We start from the raw sequence: 21,268 nt of genomic DNA, 5'->3' as shown, positions 1-21,268 counted from the left end.
CATTGACAGTATTTATGTATTTTAATACACAGTGAAAAAAAGACAAGGCAAGTTAGAATTATCATATTAAGTCAAAATGATTAGGTTAAAAGTAAATGACTACTTTAGTCAAATTAGATAAGTTAAAATTTAGAGGTTTTTTTAGTTAGTCAACATTTTGATATATTAACTATTAAAGTTAATATTTGATGTAGCTTATAATTTTTACTTAATTTAATTTCCATAATTACTACAAAATACGTTTTCATTACCTGGTCATAATGGGATTCTATTAAAAGTAGTTTATTTAAAAAAGATTCTATAAATAAAAAAGCTGATTTGGCTCAAACTGTCGGGCTTTTATTTGGTAAAAGGTAACCGGAAGCCGTGTGCCTCATTTCCTCTACCTTGACGACGTGTGGTCGCTGGATGATGACGGCGATGGGTCCAGCAGGAGGAGAGCGGGGCTCAGGGTAGTTTCTCTCCTCCTCATATGGCAGCAGCGTCGGTGAAATATCCGTCAGTGTGGCTGCTGCTGTGGCTCTTTGTCCGGCTGTCAGAGACCAACAACACCCGGTAAGACCTCCGGTTCCACTGTCTTTAAGATAGCTGCTAATGCTAGCCGTTAGCATAGCTTAAAAATGAAAGAAAAGTGTGTCCAGACTTTCGTTTTCCTTGTAAGGACACACACACACACACACACACACACACACACACACACACACACAAAGTTGAGTTATCTGGATATAATTGTTCCTCTTTTGGTCAAATGCTGTGAACTTAAAGCCATTCTAACACACAAGGAACACCAGTTAATGCGGATATAACTTAGCAGCTGTTGGGCAACAGCATCCAGTGTTTATCGAACTGTTTAAAGTTCTTATCAGAGTTGTTGAGAAACTTTACAAAGTTCACAAACCTTCAAACACAACAAGACCTTTAGTCCTCTTATTTCACCGAACACACACAGAACTAAAGTCTGAATAAAGTAAACTTGCCATTAAACTAGTTGTTACGTCACATTAATAGCTTTTAGTGCATTTTATACTTGTACTGCGTTGTGATGATTTTAAAGGCTGATCTCAAATGTTTAAACTTTGTGAGTCCTGTCATCACGTGTTGGTTTCATTCTTCAAGGAAGCTGATGGTTTTATATAAACACGCTGCTGTAGTGTGTCTCTGTGGCCACAGGGTGGCGCTGTGGGACCAGTTAGTCCAACAAAGCCTTAAAAAACAAGTACGAATAAGATGATTATTTATTCAGGAGTAATTATTGTGTTGAAGTATAAAAGAGTGCAAATAAAACAGTAAAGATTATCAGAAAGATGCACAAACCAAATGTACACTATATATACGTATATATATGTGTATATCAAAATATACACATGTATATACATAAATAAATACGGAGTTAACGGTGAGGATCATAGAAATGAAACCGGTTGATGAGGAGGTCTAGTTTTTATGATCCTCTCCGTTAACTATTAAAAGCTCCTCGAACATACAAATATTACACTTTTATGAAATAAAAAGCAGTAACTTTAACAGTGAAGTCACTATTTCAGACATTAAATACCTCATATTTAACACACACACACACACACACACCACAGTTGTTGTTTTCTCTTCATCTTGTTTGGAAACTAAAAACGTTCCTCCTCTCCTCGTAGAGTCTCTCTGGACGATGACGTCATGCTGCCGTACGCTCGTGGCCACGCCCACGGCCCCGCCCACTCCCACCGCCACGTCAGGGACTGCCAGCCCGCCGTCCACGGCAACTCCACCCACGAGAGCCGGCCCCCCTCCGGTAACCACGGCGGGCTGCCGGTGGCCGAGTCCACGGTGTTCGTGTCGGACGTCCCGGGAAGCTCCAGACGGGTTTACGGTCGGTCACGGGAAGATAAAAAACCACTTGATCTGATCTTTTGTTTGACCAACCTCTGCTTTCCCGAGTGTCCCTGAAAGCATCGCGTCTTTTTTGCTCCCAGGTCACGTGACGGTGGTCCGCGACCCGCTGAGGACGGTGTCGGTGCTGGAGCCGGGGGGGCCGGGCGGCTGCGCGATGAAGCAGAGGGCCACGGTGGAGGAGACGGCCGGCAGCACCGCCGGGTGTCTGTACGCCCAGAACGCCGGCTTCTTTGACACCGAGACGTTCGAATGTCTGGGAAACGTGGTGAGCGACGGCCGGATGGTGAGGGACAGCGGCGGGGTGCAGAACGCACAGTTCGGCATCAGGAGGGACGGCAGCCTGGTGTTTGGGTAAGAGAGCAGATAGGAGCCGTGATACTGAGTCCCAGTGTTAACCTGTCAATCACTGTGTAGCCCCGCCCCTAAAGCATCCCCTGCTTTATGGTCTGTGTGACTCTAAATGGACCATCATTTACTAAATGAACATCATGCTGTATTGAAGAAGACTTGAAACTAGAGATTGAGACCATAAACTCATGTTTACAATGTTTACTGAGGTAATAAATCAAGAGAGAAGTAGAGTCATTTTCTCATAGACTTCTATACAACCAGAGGAGTCGCCCCCTGGTGGACACTAGAGAGAATGCAGCTTTAACACATGAAGCGGAGGTTACTCCCGCTGTAGAAACAGAAACACTCAGGAATGTTCAGGTCCTGACTATCTGTCTCCCCTCGTCGTCCCTCCAGGTATCTGTCCCAGGAAGACGTCTTGGACCGGTCCAACCCGTTCGTCCAGCTGGTCAGCGGCGTGGTGTGGCTGCTGAGGAACGGAGAGGTTTACATCAACCAGAGCCTGGAGGCCGAGTGTGACGAGACACAGAAGACGGGTACATTCACACACTCACAGAGAGAACTAGTCAACAGAGACGGGTGTTTAGTCCGGAAGAGCCGGCTCGTTTTCTGTCCGATCAAACTCTACAGAAGACGAGCTTCTTGAACAAAAGAGGGAAGAATTAACCAGACGAATGAAAGCCAGCGTTAAAGATGTTGTTCAGTGTTAAGTATGAAGTTCTTCTCCGTAGTCAGAGAGCAAAGCAGTGATGACTGCAGCTCTGTAAACCAACAGGAGGAGAGCTAGTAGCGTTAGCAGCACCGCTAACGGCTAACCAACGGAGGTTCACTTCAGTGACATCATGATGCCTTCAGGCTCTGCTCAGTGAACACGAGTACTGAAGCTACATCATAACGTTATCATGATGTGTTCACATGTCGTCTGTAAAATGTAGTTTTGGTGATGAACTAGAATAAATCCAGTAGTTGAGATGTTTTCACGTTAATATTAAATAGATATGAGAGATGAATTATGATGTTTAACTTCATAACACGAGCTGTAAACACATTATTATACTTCAGCAATAATGAATCAAACAAACAATGGAATAAACAGGAAAACAATGTGCAGATTAATTAGACAGTCATTAGTTGCAGCACGAGTCTACTTTGTGTTCAAACTTTGGTCCATTTTAAAGGAGAACTGTAGTAATACACTGACTATGCAGAAGTACCTCATACAAGTACACTAATGTACTTCATTTAATATACAGAGTACCACAGCTGGCCCTTTAAGAACAACCTGCTGCGACCTGTAACCCAACGATCCGTCCAGCTATTACTGAACCGCATTATGCTCTTTATTACACACACACACACACACACACACACACACACACACACACACACACACACACACACACACACACACACACACACACACACACACACACACACACACACACACACACACACACACACACACCCTTGAACTTTTCCACATTTTGTCACATTACACGCCACAAACATAAATATATTTTAATGGAATTTTATGTGAAAGACCAACACAAAGTGTCACACAATTGTGAAGTACAAAGAAAATTATACATGTTTTTCAATTTTTTTCACAAATAAAAAACTGAAAAGTGCAGTGTGCAAAATGATTCAGCCCCCTGAGTCAATACTTTGTGGAACCGCCTTTTGCTGCAATTACAGCTGCAAGTCTTTGGTTTATGTCTCTACCAGCGTTGCTCATCTAGAGACTGAGATTTTTGCTCATTCTTCTTTGAGAAACAGCTCAAGCTCAGTCAGATTAGATGGAGAGCGTTTGTGAACGGCGGTTTTCAGATCTTGCCACAGATTCTCGATGGGATTTAGGTCTGGACTTTGACTGGGCCATTCTAACACATGAATAGGTTTTGTTTTAAACCATTCCATCGTAGCCCTGGCTGTATGTTTAGGGTCGCTGTCCTGCTGGAAGGTGAACCTCCGCCCCAGTCTCAAGTCTTTTGCAGAATCCAACAGGTTTTCTTCAAAGATTGCCCTGTATTTGGCTCCATCCATCTTCCCATCAACTCTGACCTACTTCCCTGTCCCTGCTGAAGAGAAGCACCCTCAGAGCATCATGCTACCACCACCATGTTTGACAGTGGGGATGGTGTGTTCAGGGTGATGTGCAGTGTTAGGTTTCCGCCACACATAACGTTTTGCATTTAGGCCAAAAAGTTCAATTTTGGTCTCATCTGACCAGAGCACCTTCTTCCACATGTTTGCTGTGTCCCCCACATGGTTTCTGGGGACTTCTTATGGTTTTCTTTTAACAATGGCTTTCTTCTTGCCACTCTTCCATAAAGGCCAGATTTGTAGAGTGCACGTCCAATAGTTGTCCTGTGGACAGATTCCCCCACCTGAGCTGTGGATCTCTGCAGTTCGTCCAGAGTCACCATGGGCCTCTTGGCTGCATCTCTTGTCAGTGCTCTGCTTGTTCGGCCTGTAAGTTTAGGTGGACGGCCGTGTCTTGGTAGGTTTGCAGTTGTGCCATACTCTTTCCATTTCCGGATAATGGATTGAGCAGTGCTCTGTGACATGTTCAAAGCTTGGGAAATCTTTTTATAGCCTAACCCTGCTTTAAACTTCTCCACAACTTTGTCTCTGACCTGTCTGGTGTGTTCCTTGGACTTCATGGTCCTGTTCGCTCCCCAATATTCTCTGAACAAACCTCTGAGGCCGTCACAGAACAGCTGTATTTGTACTGAGATTAGATTACACACAGGTGGACTCTATTTAGTCATAAGGTCAACATTCAATCATTCAGCAGTCATCAGGCAACTTCTGAAGGCAATTGGTTGCACTCAGAGAAAAGGGGGCTGAATCATTTTGCACACTGCACTTTTCAGTTTTTTATTTGTGAAAAAAATGTAAAAACATGTATAATGTTCTTTGTACTTCACAATTGTGTGACACTTTGTGTTGGTCTTTCACATAAAATTCCATTAAAATATATTTATGTTTGTGGCGTGTAATGTGACAAAATGTGGAAAAGTTCAAGGGGTATGAATACTTTTGCAAGCCACTGTACATATACATATACACACACACACACACACACACACACACACACACACACACACACACACACATGCATATACACACACACATGTGTTGTAAAAGTAAACACAGGATTTGTTCTTCCCAGAACTCATCTGTCTTGTTTACCTAACGTTGAAACTTGACCTCATCTCTCTGTAGCCTCGTGGTGCTCTGTGTGTACGACCATATTATTATTATTATATTATTATATACGGTTTAATCTTGATTTATTACCTCAGTAAACATGAGTTTATGGTCTCAATCTCTAGTTTCAAGTCTTCTTCAATACAGCATGATGTTCATTTAGTACATGATGGTCCATTTAGAGTCACACAGACCATAAAGCAGGGGATGCTTTAGGGGCGGGGGATGCTCGTAGGATGGAGTAGATGATGCAGGAAGCTAGAGAAGAAGCTGATGGCCGTGCTGCATGATGAGGAGGGTCCTGTTGGGTGATGATGAACTCCTCCATCATCACCGGATCAATGCTCTGAACACTGAGTCCGTGGTGTGATGAAGAGGTTTGAACTGTGGTCTGTTCGTCTCGCTGTATGTTCAGCTCGTGTTTCTCGTACTTTCACAGGGAAATTCCGCACTTTTGTGGACGTGGTGTCGGCGAGGACGGCGGTGGGCCACGACGCCGAGGGCCAGCTGGTCCTGTTCCACATGGACGGACAGACCGGCGTGAGGGGGTAACGGGCGCACACTCTGCTTCACTCTCTTCACTCAGCGCTCTCAGCGAGCGGAGCAAAGAGAAAACATCATCATTCATCTCATTAACATAAAGCGACTGATTCTGCATCGCTGAGCCAAACGTAGAGAAACAAACCGCGTGCACGCCGGAGCGTCTTCATGACGGCAGCGAGACCGAGAGAAGAAGATGAAGATGAAGATGGATGCTGCGGATACACGCTGTGAGCGGCTCATCAGAGCCCGTTAGGGACGTCTGCCACAGTAACAGTGTGTGTGAGGCAACGGGCCCACCACCTCTACTACACAGGAGCAGACACACACTTTATACTCGTTCTGTGTCTGTTTTGTAGTTGTTGTGTGTCTATTTGTAGTTGTGTGTCTATTTGTAGTTGTTGTGTGTCTATTTGTGGTTGTTGTGTGTCTATTTGTAGTTGTGTGTCTATTTGTAGTTGTGTGTCTATTTGTAGTTGTGTGTCTATTTGTGGTTGTTGTGTGTCTATTTGTAGTTGTGTGTCTATTTGTGGTTGTTGTGTGTCTATTTGTGGTTGTGTGTCTATTTGTAGTTGTTGTGTGTCTATTTGTAGTTGTGTGTCTATTTGTGGTTGTTGTGTGTCTATTTGTGGTTGTGTGTCTATTTGTAGTTGTGTGTCTATTTGTAGTTGTTGTGTGTCTATTTGTAGTTGTGTGTCTATTTGTGGTTGTTGTGTGTCTATTTGTGGTTGTGTGTCTATTTGTGGTTGTTGTGTGTCTATTTGTGGTTGTGTGTCTATTTGTGGTTGTGTGTCTATTTGTAGTTGTTGTGTGTCTATTTGTAGTTGTTGTGTGTCTATTTGTGGTTGTGTGTCTATTTGTAGTTGTGTGTCTATTTGTGGTTGTGTGTCTATTTGTAGTTGTTGTGTGTCTATTTGTAGTTGTTGTGTGTCTATTTGTAGTCTTGAATTTTTTTGTAGTTGTTTTTTGGTTGTTTTGTGTTGATTAGTGGTCAATTTGTGTCTCTTTGTGGTTGTTGTGTGTCTCTTTGTGGTTGTTGTGTGTCTCTTTGTGGTTGTTGTGTGTCTCTTTGTGGTTGTTGTGTGTCTCTTTGTGGTTGTTTTGTGTCTCTTTGTAGTCGTTTTATGTTTCTTCGTGGTCTCATTAAGGGACATTTTGTAGGTGAAGCCCAGGGGGGCCCCTGACATTTCGGGCCATAAATCCATCCCTGAGTGGATGTGTTGAATAAATCTTTAACAGACAACAAGAGGGAGACGGAGGTGAAGGAGAAGCAGCAGAAGGGGGAGGGGCAGTAAAAGGCTTTTTAACCTCTTTGTGAGATTAACACGTCACCTCTCCACCAATCCGATGTATTGATCTGACCCCTCAGTGCAGCGACGCTGAAGACGAATGTGCTGCTGTTAACGACGTGACCTCGAGCACAACAAGCTGACGTATCGGGACGCGTTCGCTGTCCGTCTGGACGCCTCAACTCGATATCAGAGCCGCTCAACACTCCGCGTAACGGTCCGCTCACCGGCTCTCAGGAAGAACAGCCGCCAACCAGCACCGACACAGAAAACTTTATTCATACAAAGCTCCAAGAACTCAAACTCTAAACATCTTAAATGTTTTTAAGAGCCGTCGTTTTCTCAAAAAAACGCCCTGAAAGTGAATTGAAACCTTTTAAAATTGATACTCCAGCGAACATTTTCACCTCTATGTGACTCTAAAATGTTTTATTTTATGTTATTGATCTGGAATATGTAGCTAGAAGCTCTTCTGTGTGCGTGTTGGACACGTAGCCGCTGTGATAGTTGTCTAGAGATGAATGTGAACGCTCGGTGCCTTCATGTGCCGCCGTGTGTGTCTGTGCAGCATGAACCTGTGGGAGGTGGCCGAGTCTCTGAAGAGCTACGGAGTCGTCAACGCCATCAACCTGGACGGAGGCGGGTCCTCCACCTACGTGGCCGACGGCTCATTGGCCAGCTACCCGTCCGATCACTGGTGAGCCAATCAAACCCTTCGATACGTGTCATCAAAACCAGGCTCGCCGCGCAATGCATGCTGGGTAGATTTGTGTCCGACTTGCTGACCTCACGAGATTTTAGAGCCAGTTAATCTCCCGTCGACTACATGACCCAATGCATGATGGGAAACGCCTGGCTGTCTCCTGATCAGAGAGCTGATTGGCTCTTAGACTCACCAGGTTTTGTAGAAAATCCTACGCACTAATCCTCCTCCTCCTCCCTCCTCCTCCTCCTCCTCCTCCTCCTCCTCCTCCTCCCTCCTCCTCCTCCTCCTCCCTCCTCCTCCTCCTCCCTCCTCTCAGTCAACACGACGGCAGGTGGCGCTGTGCTCGGCGCGTCTCCACCGTCTTGTGCGTTCACCAGCGGCGCTGCCGGCCGGCGGACTGCGGCGGACACGGAGACTGTGTGGACGGACGCTGTCGCTGCCGGGAGGGCTGGCGGGGAGCCGCCTGCGACGCGCTGGTGTGTCAGCCGCCGGCCTGCGGTCAACACGGCGTCTGCACCGCCGGTAAGGGAGGAGGAGGAGGAGGAGGAGGAGGAGGAGGAGGAGGAGGAGGAGGAGGAGGAGGAGGAGGAGGAGGAGGAGAGAAAACATTTTATTATTTTGTCTGTTTGTTTCTCCTAAATTCACCAAACGTTACCATTACATAACTCCTCATTTGCATATTTGCATACAATAAATAGTCATCTTAACGTCAGTAATGAACTGGTGAAGTTTCATGTTGATGTCTGTGAGTTAAATAGATCTTCTTCTTCTTCTTCTTCTTCTTCTTCTTCTTCTTCCTCTTCCTCTTCCTCTTCCTCTTCCTCTTCCTCTTCCTCTTCCTCCTCCTCCTCCTCCTCCTCTTCCTCTTCCTCTTCCTCTTCCTCTTCCTCCTCCTCCTCCTCCTCCTGCTGGCTTCATGTCTTCTTCTTTGTGTTGTAGATGGTTGTGTCTGTGATGCTGGATGGAGAGGAAAGAACTGTAGCCAAGGTACACACACACACACTAACACACACACACTAACACACACACGCACACACACACTAACACACTCTAACACACACACACACACACTAACACACACACACACACACACTAACACACACACACACACACTAACACACACACACACACACTAACACACACACACACACACTAACACACACTAACACACACACACACACACACACACACACACACACACTAACACACACACACACTAACACACACTAACACACACACTCTAACACACACACACACACACTAACACACACACACACACACACACACACACACACACACTAACACACACACACACACACACACACTAACACACACACACACACACACACACACTAACACACACACACTAACACACACTAACACACACACACACACACTAACACACACACTCTAACACACACACACACACACTAACACACACACACACACACTAACACACACACACACACTAACACACACACACACACACACACTAACACACACACACACACACTAACACACACTAACACACACACACTAACACACACACTCTAACACACACACACACACACTAACACACACACACACACTCTAACACACACACACACACACTAACACACACACACACACACACACACACACACACACACACACACACACACAGGGCGTCTGTGTCTCAGTGGTGGTTGGATCGTCGCATGTCGAGGCGTCCTCGTCTCCTGTAGCTGTTCCTACGGTGTAGAATGTGACCCTTAGCCCCTCCCACCAGTGGGTGAATGATGACGAGTAGTGTGAAAGTGCTTTGAGTGGTCGGAAAGACTAGAAAAGCTCTATACAAGTACAGTCCATTCACACACACACACACACACACACACACACACACACACACACACACACACACACACACACACACACACACACACACTAGCTTAACCTAAACCAAAGCCTCCTCCCTCCTTTGTGATTGTAATCATTGACCCCCCCCCCCCCCCCCATTGACAGAGTGCCTGCCGGGTTTCTATGGCGACGGCTGTAACCAAACCTGCGTCTGCGTCAATGGCGGCTCCTGTGATCTCGCTAGCGGTCGCTGCGTCTGCACCTCCGGGTTTCACGGCGCCGCCTGCGAACGAGGTAGAACCAGCAACACCTGGAACAAGTGATCGTTCTGCACCCTAACGTGGATTCAAAGTGTGTAAAGTGTGTGTGTGTGTGTGTGTGTCAGTGTGTCCTCTGGGCTCCTTCGGTCCGTCCTGCGCTCTGGAGTGTCGCTGTGACGACCAGTGTCCATGTGACCCGCAGACAGGAAGCTGTAACGCCACGCTGAGAGGAGAGACCAACCACACCTTACACAGAGGTACACACACACACACACACACTCAGTCCTGTGGGCCTTGGTGTTTGGGGGGGACGGGGGTGATGGTGGAGGCCTTGAAGCAGGCTGGTACGGGACAGGGAACACCAGAGACAGCTGATCAGGATGGAGGCGGAGTCCTGCTGTAGTGGGGGTTCTGTCCTCTGAACAGCCTGTTGACGTCCATCTCCACAGTAGAGAGTCTTCATTGTGGTGGGGGATGGGATGGGATGGATGGGTGGTTGAGAGGCACGGCCCCCTGCTGAGCTGGGGGGGAGGGGGGGGAGGGGGGGAGGGGGGCAGGACTGACCCAAGCAACAGTAAAACTAGTTGAGCTTGTTTGCAGGTGGAGGTCCTTCATGGAGTCGAGGAGCTTCATCTACTTATTTATTTGATGCGGGACAGAGACTGTGTGTGTGTGTGTGTGTGTGTGTGTGTGTGTGTGTGTGTGTGTGTGTGTGTGTGTGTGTGTGTGTGTGTGTGTGTGTGTGTGTGTGTGTGTGTGTGTGTGTGTGTGTGTGTGTGTGTGTGTGTGTGTGTGTGCTCACGTTCTGTAGATGTGTGACTGTTTGCTCTGCAGCAGAGGTGAGACAGTTGAGTCTTTGTTGCAGCACCGTGAACAGATGTGACTGGTCAGCCCGTCAGCTGTTGTTGTGTTGTTGTTGTTGTTGTGTTTGTGTGTTGTTGTGTGTTTGTGTCCAGCAGCAGACTGAGACCATATTTAACACCAGCAGCTTCTACCGCTCGCTCATAAGCAGACATGAGACCTTTATGATAATTCAAACTGCTGAACGTCTTTTTATCATTCAAAGCTTCTATGGAGGTTTTCTAACCTCATCACCCTAAAATAATATTTAATCAAATCCTCAGTTTAGTTTAAATCAAATCCTCTGTGTTACATGAATATAACTGGTAGTTTCTTAAGTTGAAACCACTTCTATTCTATTCGTCTTTCTTTAGTTTATGTATAATAAATACTGTAAAACAAACTCAAATAAGATCTAATCAGACTGAAATGTGTTCACATTATTTCACACATATTAAATGTTGATATTGTGTGTGTGTATATGTGTGTATATATATATGGATTTGGTTAAAAATAACTTCTATGAGAACTTTTAATAATAATAATAATAATAATAATACTTTTTATTTATGGAGCACTTTACGAACTCAGAATCAAATAAAAAAGATAAAGAGAAAGAACACAGAACACAGAGTTGTGTGTGTGTGTGTGTGTGTGTGTGTGTGTGTGTGTGTGTGTGTGTGTGTGTGTGTGTGTGGAGAGGGGGAGGGTTTCAGCATAACGATGCTTGTTGTCGCTGTATTTCTAATCTCGATTCTTCTTCTTTGTTCTTATTTCATGAATGATTTCTGCTCCACAGGGCTTCATGTGAGCTACATGAGGATCTGATGTTTGAAAGATGTGACACAAGAAATGAAGATTTTACTCGTGATAACGTACATTATTCAATGGTTCTCCTCCTCCTTCTCCTTCTTCTCCCTCTCCTCCTCCTCCTCCTCCTCCTCCTCCTCCACAGCTGGACATTGTTTGGCGGAACAGATGTTTACACGTTGGAGACGAGACGAAGAAGCTCACAGAGAGCATCCTCATCTGACCGAGTAAGTGTCCCAGGTCGAGTCACGTGACCCTCCTCACCTCCTCACCTCACCTCCTCCCCTCACCCCCTCCTCTCCTCCTCTCTGTACATCGTTCACGTTCTAATGAACAGGAAGGTTTATCTCTCGTGTCGTCCGTATTTTCTTCACGTAGTCGATGGTTTTTCGGTGTGAAATCGTCGGTTTATCCTCTTAAACACGTCGTCAGTCTGTTTTTAAAGTCAAACCCCCAACAAGGTGTATTTGCTTGTAATGGTTGTTTCATGTTCAGTGTCCAGAAGTAGACTCAGAGCTCCGGGTGTTTCAGTTTAACAGGTGACCGTGTTCAGTGGTGACTTTCAGCTGAACGTGTCCGTGGTTTCTCGTAATGACCGATAATGGATAATAAAAACAGCCGAGTCTGTATTTCTATGATTGATTGAAGGCTTTTCTGAGGACACCTCACAGACTGTCTATAAGAAGTGGACGTAGTCTTCGTGACGTGACGTTTTGAAGCCTCGAGTTCGGCATTTTGGCCGTCGCCATCTTGGTTTTTTTGCAACCAGTGAACAGGAAGTGACCACATCTGGACTGAGGAGGAGTGACGTAGAGACGCCGTATACGTCTCTGCTAGAGACCTGTCAATCACTGTGTAGCCCCGCCCCTAAAGCATCCCCTGCTTTATGTAATAAATCAAGAGAGAAGTAGTCATTTTCTCATAGACTTCTATACAACCAGAGGAGTCGCCCCCTGGTGGACACTAGAGAGAATGCAGCTTTAACACGTGAAGCGTCACTTTTTAGAAGCTTCTTCTTCGTTCCCTCATGTTGATAATGTTCATTATTTGAATGTTTTTAAGGTAAAATTCTGTCCTGATCTTACACCGTTGAACCGCATGAATATTGACTAAAGAATGTCCAGTTAATGTAACGTGTCGAGTTAGCCCAATAGCTTAGCATTGTGTACCCGACGCTTCGTCTTTTTACTTGACTTGATTAATGTTCTTCAGCTTCTTTCTGTACTTCCTGAAAATCGTACATTAGCAACTCTTGTGTCTTCTTCTTCTTCTTTCTCTTGTCTCTGCTCCTCTCTGACTGTGTGCTGCTTGTGTGCAAAGACAAAGTCGGTAACAAGTGAAGTGCATCGTGAAACATTAATGTCGATGCGCTCAAACGTGACTCTTTGCTCTTGAGAGATGCGTTGGTCTCGATTTTTAGACATAAGTGTGTTAACAGTCATTTAAACAATATAACCAGCTTACAGCAGCTTTCTGCAGTCATCTGATTCATTAGACTGCATGTATTAGATTTCTCTTATAAGCCTTTAACTGTGTGTCTAATCAGCTTCATTAAATGTGCAAAACAATGACTTAAGACGAGGAAACTGTAGCTGTTTGACTTAAACTGACAAAACAGCTTCTATGAGTCTGAATAAGTTCGTTTCTACGACTCAACGGTCGACTTTTTGTAGAATTCAGTCGAGTCGATAAACAGAAAATGAATTGATTCACCGCTTCAGTTATCTTTGAGGAAAACAAATAAAACATTTCATGATTCCAGCTTCTTAAACCAGACAGTTTGATGCTTTCTAAAAGTCCAAATGTATTTAAAACCGATGTTATCATTACCAAAACATTTTTTTATCTGTTCAAATATTCTGCTTCAATACATATTTGTTGGCGTTTAGCCTTTTAAAACAACATTTCCACTGCAGTCAAACAGCTGCTTTGCTTCACACAAATGAAGGCGCCGTGTGTATTAACGGGCGTTCTAGCAGCAATCTAACAGCACCATGACTCTCATTCATAGAGCCACAGTTACACAAACCTCACGAGAAGCTTTTTGGTCTGACCGCGCCCGTCTCTCCTCAGGCGTACCTGGCTGATGATCACCTTCGGCCTGACCTCTCTGCTGACAGCCAGCCTGCTGCTTCACCTGGTTCGGGCGTGTCGCGGCTCGGCCGCCGCTCGCTTCACTGAACGTCGAGACTTCTCGTACATCCCGCTGAACCACATCAACGGAGGAGCGGCCGCAGGCGGCGGGAAATCCGGTTTTGCATCGGACGACTCGGACTCTCAGGATGAAATCTGGTCCCCGGGGTCGTAGATGGTCAGGAGGGCCGACGGGGGGACGAGAGACGCTCGATTTAAACGTCTAATCTTGTCAAAAAAACGACAATCTTGCTGGAAGGAAAAAGAAGCTTAACTGACATCAGACTGTTTCTAGCAGCTGGTCAGATGTTTGCCACCACAGCTCCAGGTAGGACGAGCGTTTCCTCTTTTGAACTGTTGAACTTAGATGCTGAAGGGAGACTTGTTGTCCAGCTATCTTTGAGCTTAATCGGGTGTTTTCTGGTTAATCGCCATGAACCCTAAAAAGAATGCCGACATACTTCTCACAGAAGTAGCGAGTGAGACCAATAGCGACATTACAATCAATACAATTACTTTAATATCCACGATCGTTCCGTTAGAGATGGTGAAAGAAACCTTCTATCAGAAAGATAACGGACGCTATAGCTGCATTTTGGGACCTTTATAGATATGATAAGTATATTTAGTTGGTTTATCATGTCGGGAAAAGTAAATGTCTCGCTGAAAACTACTTCAAAATGCCAACAATATCCATGTAAGTGTGCTCTTTATTTAGAATATTTTCACCTCTTTGCCTGAACTAAAGGTTAAAACATTCTAAATCTAGCGTTGACTTGAACTGATCTAGATTATGTCATCGGTGCGTTTCTTTGCTCCCGTGTTCTGAGAGGTCACACTTGTGTTTTTGTGAGTCTGGTGACTTTGAAGAGAGAATGTTTTCTCTCCACTGTAGAACACCACCGCGATCTCTTCAGAGAGGCTGAAGATAATAGTCTTGAACACTTATTTAATTCCTTATACAGCTGATTATTTAATTGTTATTTAACTCTGGATGAGATGCCACTGATTCACCTAAATGATAGAAACCAGCTCCGTGGTCCTGGTTCTCCGGGACCACCGGCGTTAAGCTCAGTTTAGAGTTAGACGAGGTCGAACTTCACGATGACATTTTGAACTTTGAGCTATGAGAACAAACTGTTACTGAGGTTGTTGTTTTGTCAAAATGCACTGAGCTCCATCTGAATGTAAAGCGACTCTGAGCTTAATGTGCTCGTTCATAGCAGAGAAAACAAAAAAGAAGCACAATTGTCTTCAAGATGCCTCGAATGTTTTGATCTTTGTTTGATTCAAACTTGATCAAGATTCCTTACAGCATGAAAGACGTTCTTTATAACGTCATTTGTAAATGTCACCAAAGTCCTCGTATGTAATTAACAGGATATGTTTGTTCCTGTTCAAAACATATAAATAAAAGTATTGTTTGACCGCTAAAATATGAATCCATCCTTTTGTTTTTAGGTGTCTTGGCTTTTAAACTTCAGTCGTAGAAACAGGTTGTTCTGCTGTGAGGGAATCCATTTTGATAAACTGCCACTTTTACAATTTAAAATTTAAAAAACTTAAGTCTGTTGCCATCTTATTGTTTTTTACCCTTAGATCCTCGTCATGTGTGGGTGGGGAATTGCTAACAGGTGTCATGCTAACATGTTAGCAGTTAGCATGTTAGCCGAGACCAAGACCAGAGTGTACCAAGACCAGAGTGCACCAAGACCAGAGTGTACCAAGACCAAGACAAGACCAACAATATGGAGACCAAGTCAAGGCCAGAGAGTATTTAGACTGGGTTAAGACCAATACCAGAGAGTGTCAAGACCAAGACTTTGGAGACCAGAGAGTATCGAGACCAAGTCAAAACCAAGACTTTGGAGATCAAGTCAAGACCAAGACCAGAGTGTACCAAGACCAAGACAAGACCAACAATTTGAGACGTTAAGACCAAGACTTTGGAGAGTTGAGACCAAGTCAAGACGAAGGCAGGGCGAGACCAAGTCTCAAGACCAAGACCAGAGTGTATCTAAACTGAGTTAAGACCAAGACTTTAGGGGCCTGAGACCAGGACCAAGTCCAAGAACCAGTGCGACTTCCACACTGAATGACACGCTTAAAATAAAATGTGGAACACAGAAACTAAACCTCTCTCCTCAAGCGGATCCCAAAGATCCAAAGTCCCCAAAAACCAGAAAACCATCTTTATTCTCCTCTTTCATTGGCACATGAGCTGTACGTGTGTGTTAGTCTACATGAGGGAGGATAGATCGTATAAACGGCCTCACAGGCTCATCAGCTTTACTCGGCATCAGTTCTCCCTTTTCTGTGTCAAAGCTGTTTTGTGCCGACTCATCAGGTTTTTTTGTTTTGACGTGCGAGTCAGCGGAGGCTTCCCCCCCGCGGGTCACTGCACCTTTCAGGGGCTTTTCAGTTCACATGACCTCCGACCTCCACACGACCACACTTTGTTCTGGTTTCACTCTTTGAGGAACTTTAACGTTTTAGTCGATTTAAACTCTGCAGAACGTGTGAATGTTTTATTCTTCTTCTTCTGAAGAAGAGGTGAACATCTTTTTGTTTTTCAAACCGTATGACATCGTCTGCCATCTGACTCCTTTATTGGTCACATGCTCAACATATCTCTACGATTTACAGTAAAATGCTACATTTACCATCAACGAGTGGTTGAACATCCAGATAAACGGTGTGAAGATGTGGAGGATGTTTTTAAATGAGCTTCTAAACATCTCTGAGGGCGATGCAACAGCTGAAGAATCAGGTCAGCTGTTTCTTCTTCTTCTTCTTCTTCTTCTTGAAACGCCGACGTCTGCACCACGAAAACATTCTCTCTGAACAAAAACTGTGTGTGTGTGTGTGTGTGTGTGTGTGTGTGTGTGTGTGTGTGTGTGTGTGTGTGTGTGTGTGTGTGTGTGTGTGTGTGTGTGTGTGTGTGTGTGTGTGTGTGTGTGTGTGTGTGTGTGTGTGATGATGTGACGCCTTTTACATCTAAAATGCAACAATGAGCTGATGAAACACAACCCGTGTTCAGAGGAACGACCGTTCTTCTTCTATGGTGTTTGCGTGAACAAACGGCTGAAGGAGACTTTATTTTATCCCGTTTATTCGCATGAAGGAGTGAAACTCTGAGCGGCTCATTTCTCTGCAGAATGAGTACTTTTTACTTTTTACATTTTAAGTACATTTTGCTGCGGTACTTTTACTCGTAACAGAGTATTTTGTACTTCAGTTGTGTACTGAACTGTTGAAGATTTAAATTCTGATGTGGTGTCATAATTAACCTTAATGTCACTAAATGTTCCTAAAGCATGAAAGCTCTCTGCTTTAAACACTTTAAAACTCCTGAAAATAAAAATGCGTCACGGCTAAAGACGTTTAAATAACGAGAGTGAAAATGCACCATTATGTGCTCACATTTGCTTCTCATTTAATGATGATATATTATATATTTTCATGATTTTTAAAGGGTCGATCCAGTGTTGTTTATCTTCCAGACAGCTGACTCACTTTCTTCCTCAAGTTATTTTTGATGAGTAAGGAAACCTGTTTTTAATGACCTCACCTCTTGTTTATTAACTGAGGCGGGACAAACCGCTGAGAGCCAATGGGCTGCCGGCTCTCTGCGCTTTGTCCCGCCTCCAGCTGATGTAACTCGGCAGCAGGACGTTGCTCTGCAGAAACGTCTCATTTCATCAGTTTGCTCTCAGCTTGTGTTTCATGTTTAGTTATTTTCCTCCTCGGTGTTCTCGCTGTTATGTTTGTGGTAAAGAAATGGGGCGTGGCAGCTTCGTGTGAGTTAAAAGCCTGCGAAACACTTTGTTTCCTCGTCGAGCAGCTTGACTTCAGTCACAGCTTCCACAAACTGAAACAGGTTTTTAAAGAGACTCTCTCTCCTCTGAGTTCAGGATCATTATAACACCACCAAGTAAACAAAAGGTGCATTCCTGTGGAGCTTCTTCTTTGAGTTTGCAGCAGGAGGAATGTAATCAGCAGCAACAGTAGTCTCTGGGTCGCTCTCCTGCATGTTCTGTAAGCGGCTCCACGTTTCCTCTTTCTATGGTTCCAGACCTCTAGAAGCCGTTTTCTGAGTCCCAGATTTATTTTTGGAGCTTTTAAAACCAGAACACAGTTCACACAAAGTCAGAAGCAAAGTATTCATGTGGATGTGTTTTAATCGTGTCTGACTGAAGCTCGTCTGACTCACGTCGACTTTATGAGACTGAAGCTGATTTATGCTGTAAAATCATCCACCGACCGATCGATTACAGATCGATTCATCAATAATTCACTCGTTTAATCAAGAAAAGAAATGAACACACAAACCTGTGTGTGTGTGTGTGTCTCTGTGTGTGTCTCTGTATGTCTCTGTGTGTGTTTGTGTGTGTGTGTGTGTGTGTGCGTTTGTGTGTCTCTGTGTGTGCGTGTGTGTCTGTCTCTCTCTGTGGGTGTCTGTGTCTGTGTGTGTGTGTCTCTGTGTGTACCTCTGTGTCTCTGTGTGTGTGTGTGTGTGTGTGTGTGTGTGTGTGTGTGTGTGTGTGTGTGTGTGTGTGTGTGTGTGTGTGTGTGTGTGTGTGTGTGTGTGTGTGTGTGTGTGTGTGTTGTGAAGCCGTGACCTCTCGCCCCACAGAGGTTAGTGTGTTACTTGAGGCTCCGCCCACATTCCGCTCCACATGTTTACGTCCTGAACGACTGACGTGAGGTCATCACCACGGCAACAGACAACAGCTGGAAGAAGACACTGAAGACGACGTCATAAGAACTCAAACATTCATAACAAATAAAGTTCAGAGCAAATCAAAGAGAAACTGTCACTAAGTACTCGTTCTTTATTTAACTTCAGATTATTAATATCAAATAAAATCAACTAATAAATGATTATATAATGTTTATAAAGTAGTTTAAATGAGCTCCAGCTTCACATCAATGCATCTCAATAATTACAATCTAAAATATAATATATAATATATGATATATATATATATATATCAGAACAGTACTTTTACTCTTAATATCCTGCACAGTGTTACTTCTCTATTTTAGTGTACTAAATGTATTTTACTTGTATTGCTGTTCTATTTTGCCCTGGTGTTAGTATTACTTCTTATACAATATATATTGCTTATAAATGTTTATATCTTTACTATCTTTATTGCTTTTTCTTCCTCTTTTGTAATCTTGTAAACATAATTCTTTGGGATCAATAAAGTTCTTTCTTATCTTATTCTGAAATGAGCCATTTTACATTGTAAGTACTTTTACTTTTGGTAAACTTTTACGTATTTTCCGATGCGAATACGTTTGTACTCGAGTAATGCAGGACTTTAACTTGTAACAGAGTATTTGTACTCTGTGGTACTACTATTTTTCTAAGTAAAAACACTCCAGGTAAGCGTGTCTCTAACACTCTAACAGCACGAGTACCTGATGTTGAGAACAAACAGAATATTTCATTTCTCAGTAAGTGTTCGTGACAACAACACGAGGTCGTTGACCCCCGCTGTGCTCACACAGGACAGTATTGTGCAACACGCACACACACACACACACACACACAGTAAACATTAGCCAGATTAAGTAAAGACGCAGCAGAAGGAAGGCGACTGCATTGTTGTGACGGTGATCACTTATTATGTCGGCAAACAGGACGTTTTGTCCGTGAGGCTCACACACCCTGAACACCTCGTGTGCGTTATTAGTGCTGTAGTAACAACTAATGAGGACAATATGAGTCGCACACGGGAGGGTTATGAGACAAAAGGCCTCACCTGCGTAGAGACAAAACACAGACTTTATGGCTGTTAAGACGCTTTATGTGGTTGTTTTGTGTCTCATTGGAGTCAATTTGTGTCTCTTTGTAGTCTTCTTGTGTCTCTTTGTAGTCTTGTTGTGTCTCTTTGTAGTCTTCTTGTGTCTCTTTGTAGTGTTGTTGTGTCTCTTTGTAGTCTTCTTGTGTCTCTTTGTAGTCTTCTTGTGTCTCTTTGTAGTCTTGTTGTGTCTCTTTGTAGTCTTCTTGTGTCTCTTTGTAGTCTTCTTGTGGCTCTTTGTAGTCTTCGTGTGTCTCTTTGTAGTCTTGTTGTGTCTCTTTGTAGTCTTCTTGTGGCTCTTTGTAGTCTTCTTGTGTCTTTGTAGTCTTCTTGTGTCTCTTTGTAGTCTTGTTGTGTCTCTTTGTAGTCTTGTTGTGTCTCTTTGTAGTCTTGTTGTGTCTCTTTGTAGTCTTCGTGTGTCTCTTTGTAGTCTTCGTGTGTCTCTTTGTAGTCTTCTTGTGTCTCTTTGTAGTCTTCTTGTGGCTCTTTGTAGTCTTCGTGTGTCTCTTTGTAGTCTTCTTGTGGCTCTTTGTAGTCTTGTATCTCTTTGTAGTCTTGTTGTGTCTCTTTGTAGTCTTGTTGTGTCTCTTTGTAGTCTTCTTGTGGCTCTTTGTAGTCTTTGTGTGTCTCTTTGTAGTCTTCTTGTGGCTCTTTGTAGTCTTGTATCTCTTTGTAGTCTTGTTGTGTCTCTTTGTAGTCTTGTGGCTCTTTGTAGTCTTTGTCTATCTGTAGTTGGCTGTTGTCGTTTGGTGGTTGTTTGTATTTTGTTGTAGTCATTTTGAGTCTTTTTATGGTCTTTTTTTGTCTCTCTGTGACTCTGTGAGTGACATGTTGTAGATGAAGGCCGTGGTGACCTGACTCTTTGAACCCTTGGGTCTGTCTCCAGCAGCACAGGCCGGGTGCTGCTTTAATTGCTATTTTACCCGTTGGTTCCTACTAAAGACGTACATCTTTATAAACACAATGAGTTTATTTAAGTAGTTTCTATCAAACAAACAGGATAGCTGGGGACTATTTTCAGCGGCGGATGAATCCACGTCAAATAAAGTCCAGTGTGTGTTTTCATGGTGATGAAGGAACAACAGTGAGGCTCACTGGTGTGTGTTTAATGGAGATCAATGGCTCAGAGGAAGAACAGATATCAGCCTCTGATGCATAAATATAGAATATCAGACTCTAAATAAAAGACATTTTAGTGGTTAAACATTGAAGGTAACAGCAGACTGAGGAGCAGAGACGTTGATCTTTTAAGCATGAATGTTTTACGGATCATCTGAGGGAGTTTGAGGTGTTTTGAGGTTACAGGTGAGAGACCTGCGGCTGTGATGCAACACAGGAAGTGAGCGGTGAAGCACTTTGTTATCGGTGTTGTGATGTCACAGGTGTGACCTTGCTGTGTGGGAATGGAAAGATCTAGAGCGACATGTTGTCCCACAGTCCTGCTCCTCTTGTGTGTTTTTCCCACATGGAATTTATTTCCTTCTGTTTTGTGCGCTGTAATGATTCACACGAGCAAACAATACAAGATTTAAGTTTTCACGTATTTTAGGTCATATAAAAGCTTGAATTTTGTATTAAAAACTCACTTTA

General features: G+C 43.9%; 1 protein-coding gene across 1 annotated transcript; it reads left to right on the top strand.

Moving 5' to 3' along the window:
- The first annotated feature begins 419 nt into the window (after positions 1-419).
- Positions 420-15,290, top strand: LOC306700500 (N-acetylglucosamine-1-phosphodiester alpha-N-acetylglucosaminidase-like). The gene is made up of 12 exons (XM_079165529.1): positions 420-555; positions 1,650-1,864; positions 1,968-2,238; positions 2,635-2,774; positions 5,891-5,999; positions 7,849-7,977; positions 8,303-8,508; positions 8,926-8,973; positions 9,988-10,116; positions 10,208-10,339; positions 11,878-11,959; positions 13,806-15,290. Exons 1-12 carry the CDS (start codon positions 473-475, stop codon positions 14,038-14,040), a joined length of 1,779 nt encoding a protein of 592 aa, XP_079021655.1. The 5' UTR covers positions 420-472; the 3' UTR covers positions 14,041-15,290.
- Positions 15,291-21,268: the final 5,978 nt, after the last annotated feature.

This window comes from Pholis gunnellus (genome assembly GCF_910591455.1).
Source record: "Pholis gunnellus genome assembly, chromosome: 8".
Lineage (NCBI taxonomy): Eukaryota > Metazoa > Chordata > Actinopteri > Perciformes > Pholidae > Pholis > Pholis gunnellus.
The sequence above is the reverse complement of the archived record's forward strand: the minus strand, read 5'-3'. Positions and strand labels throughout refer to the sequence as shown.

Bases quoted from the DNA above. Each gene is read 5' to 3' on its own strand.
- LOC306700500 (XM_079165529.1), top strand. From the start codon at position 473: ATGGCAGCAGCGTCGGTGAAATATCCGTCAGTGTGGCTGCTGCTGTGG. The intron at 2,775-5,890 runs GTACATTCACAC...GTACTTTCACAG, and splicing joins TGACGAGACACAGAAGACGG to GGAAATTCCGCACTTTTGTG. The intron at 8,509-8,925 runs GTAAGGGAGGAG...TTTGTGTTGTAG, and splicing joins ACACGGCGTCTGCACCGCCG to ATGGTTGTGTCTGTGATGCT.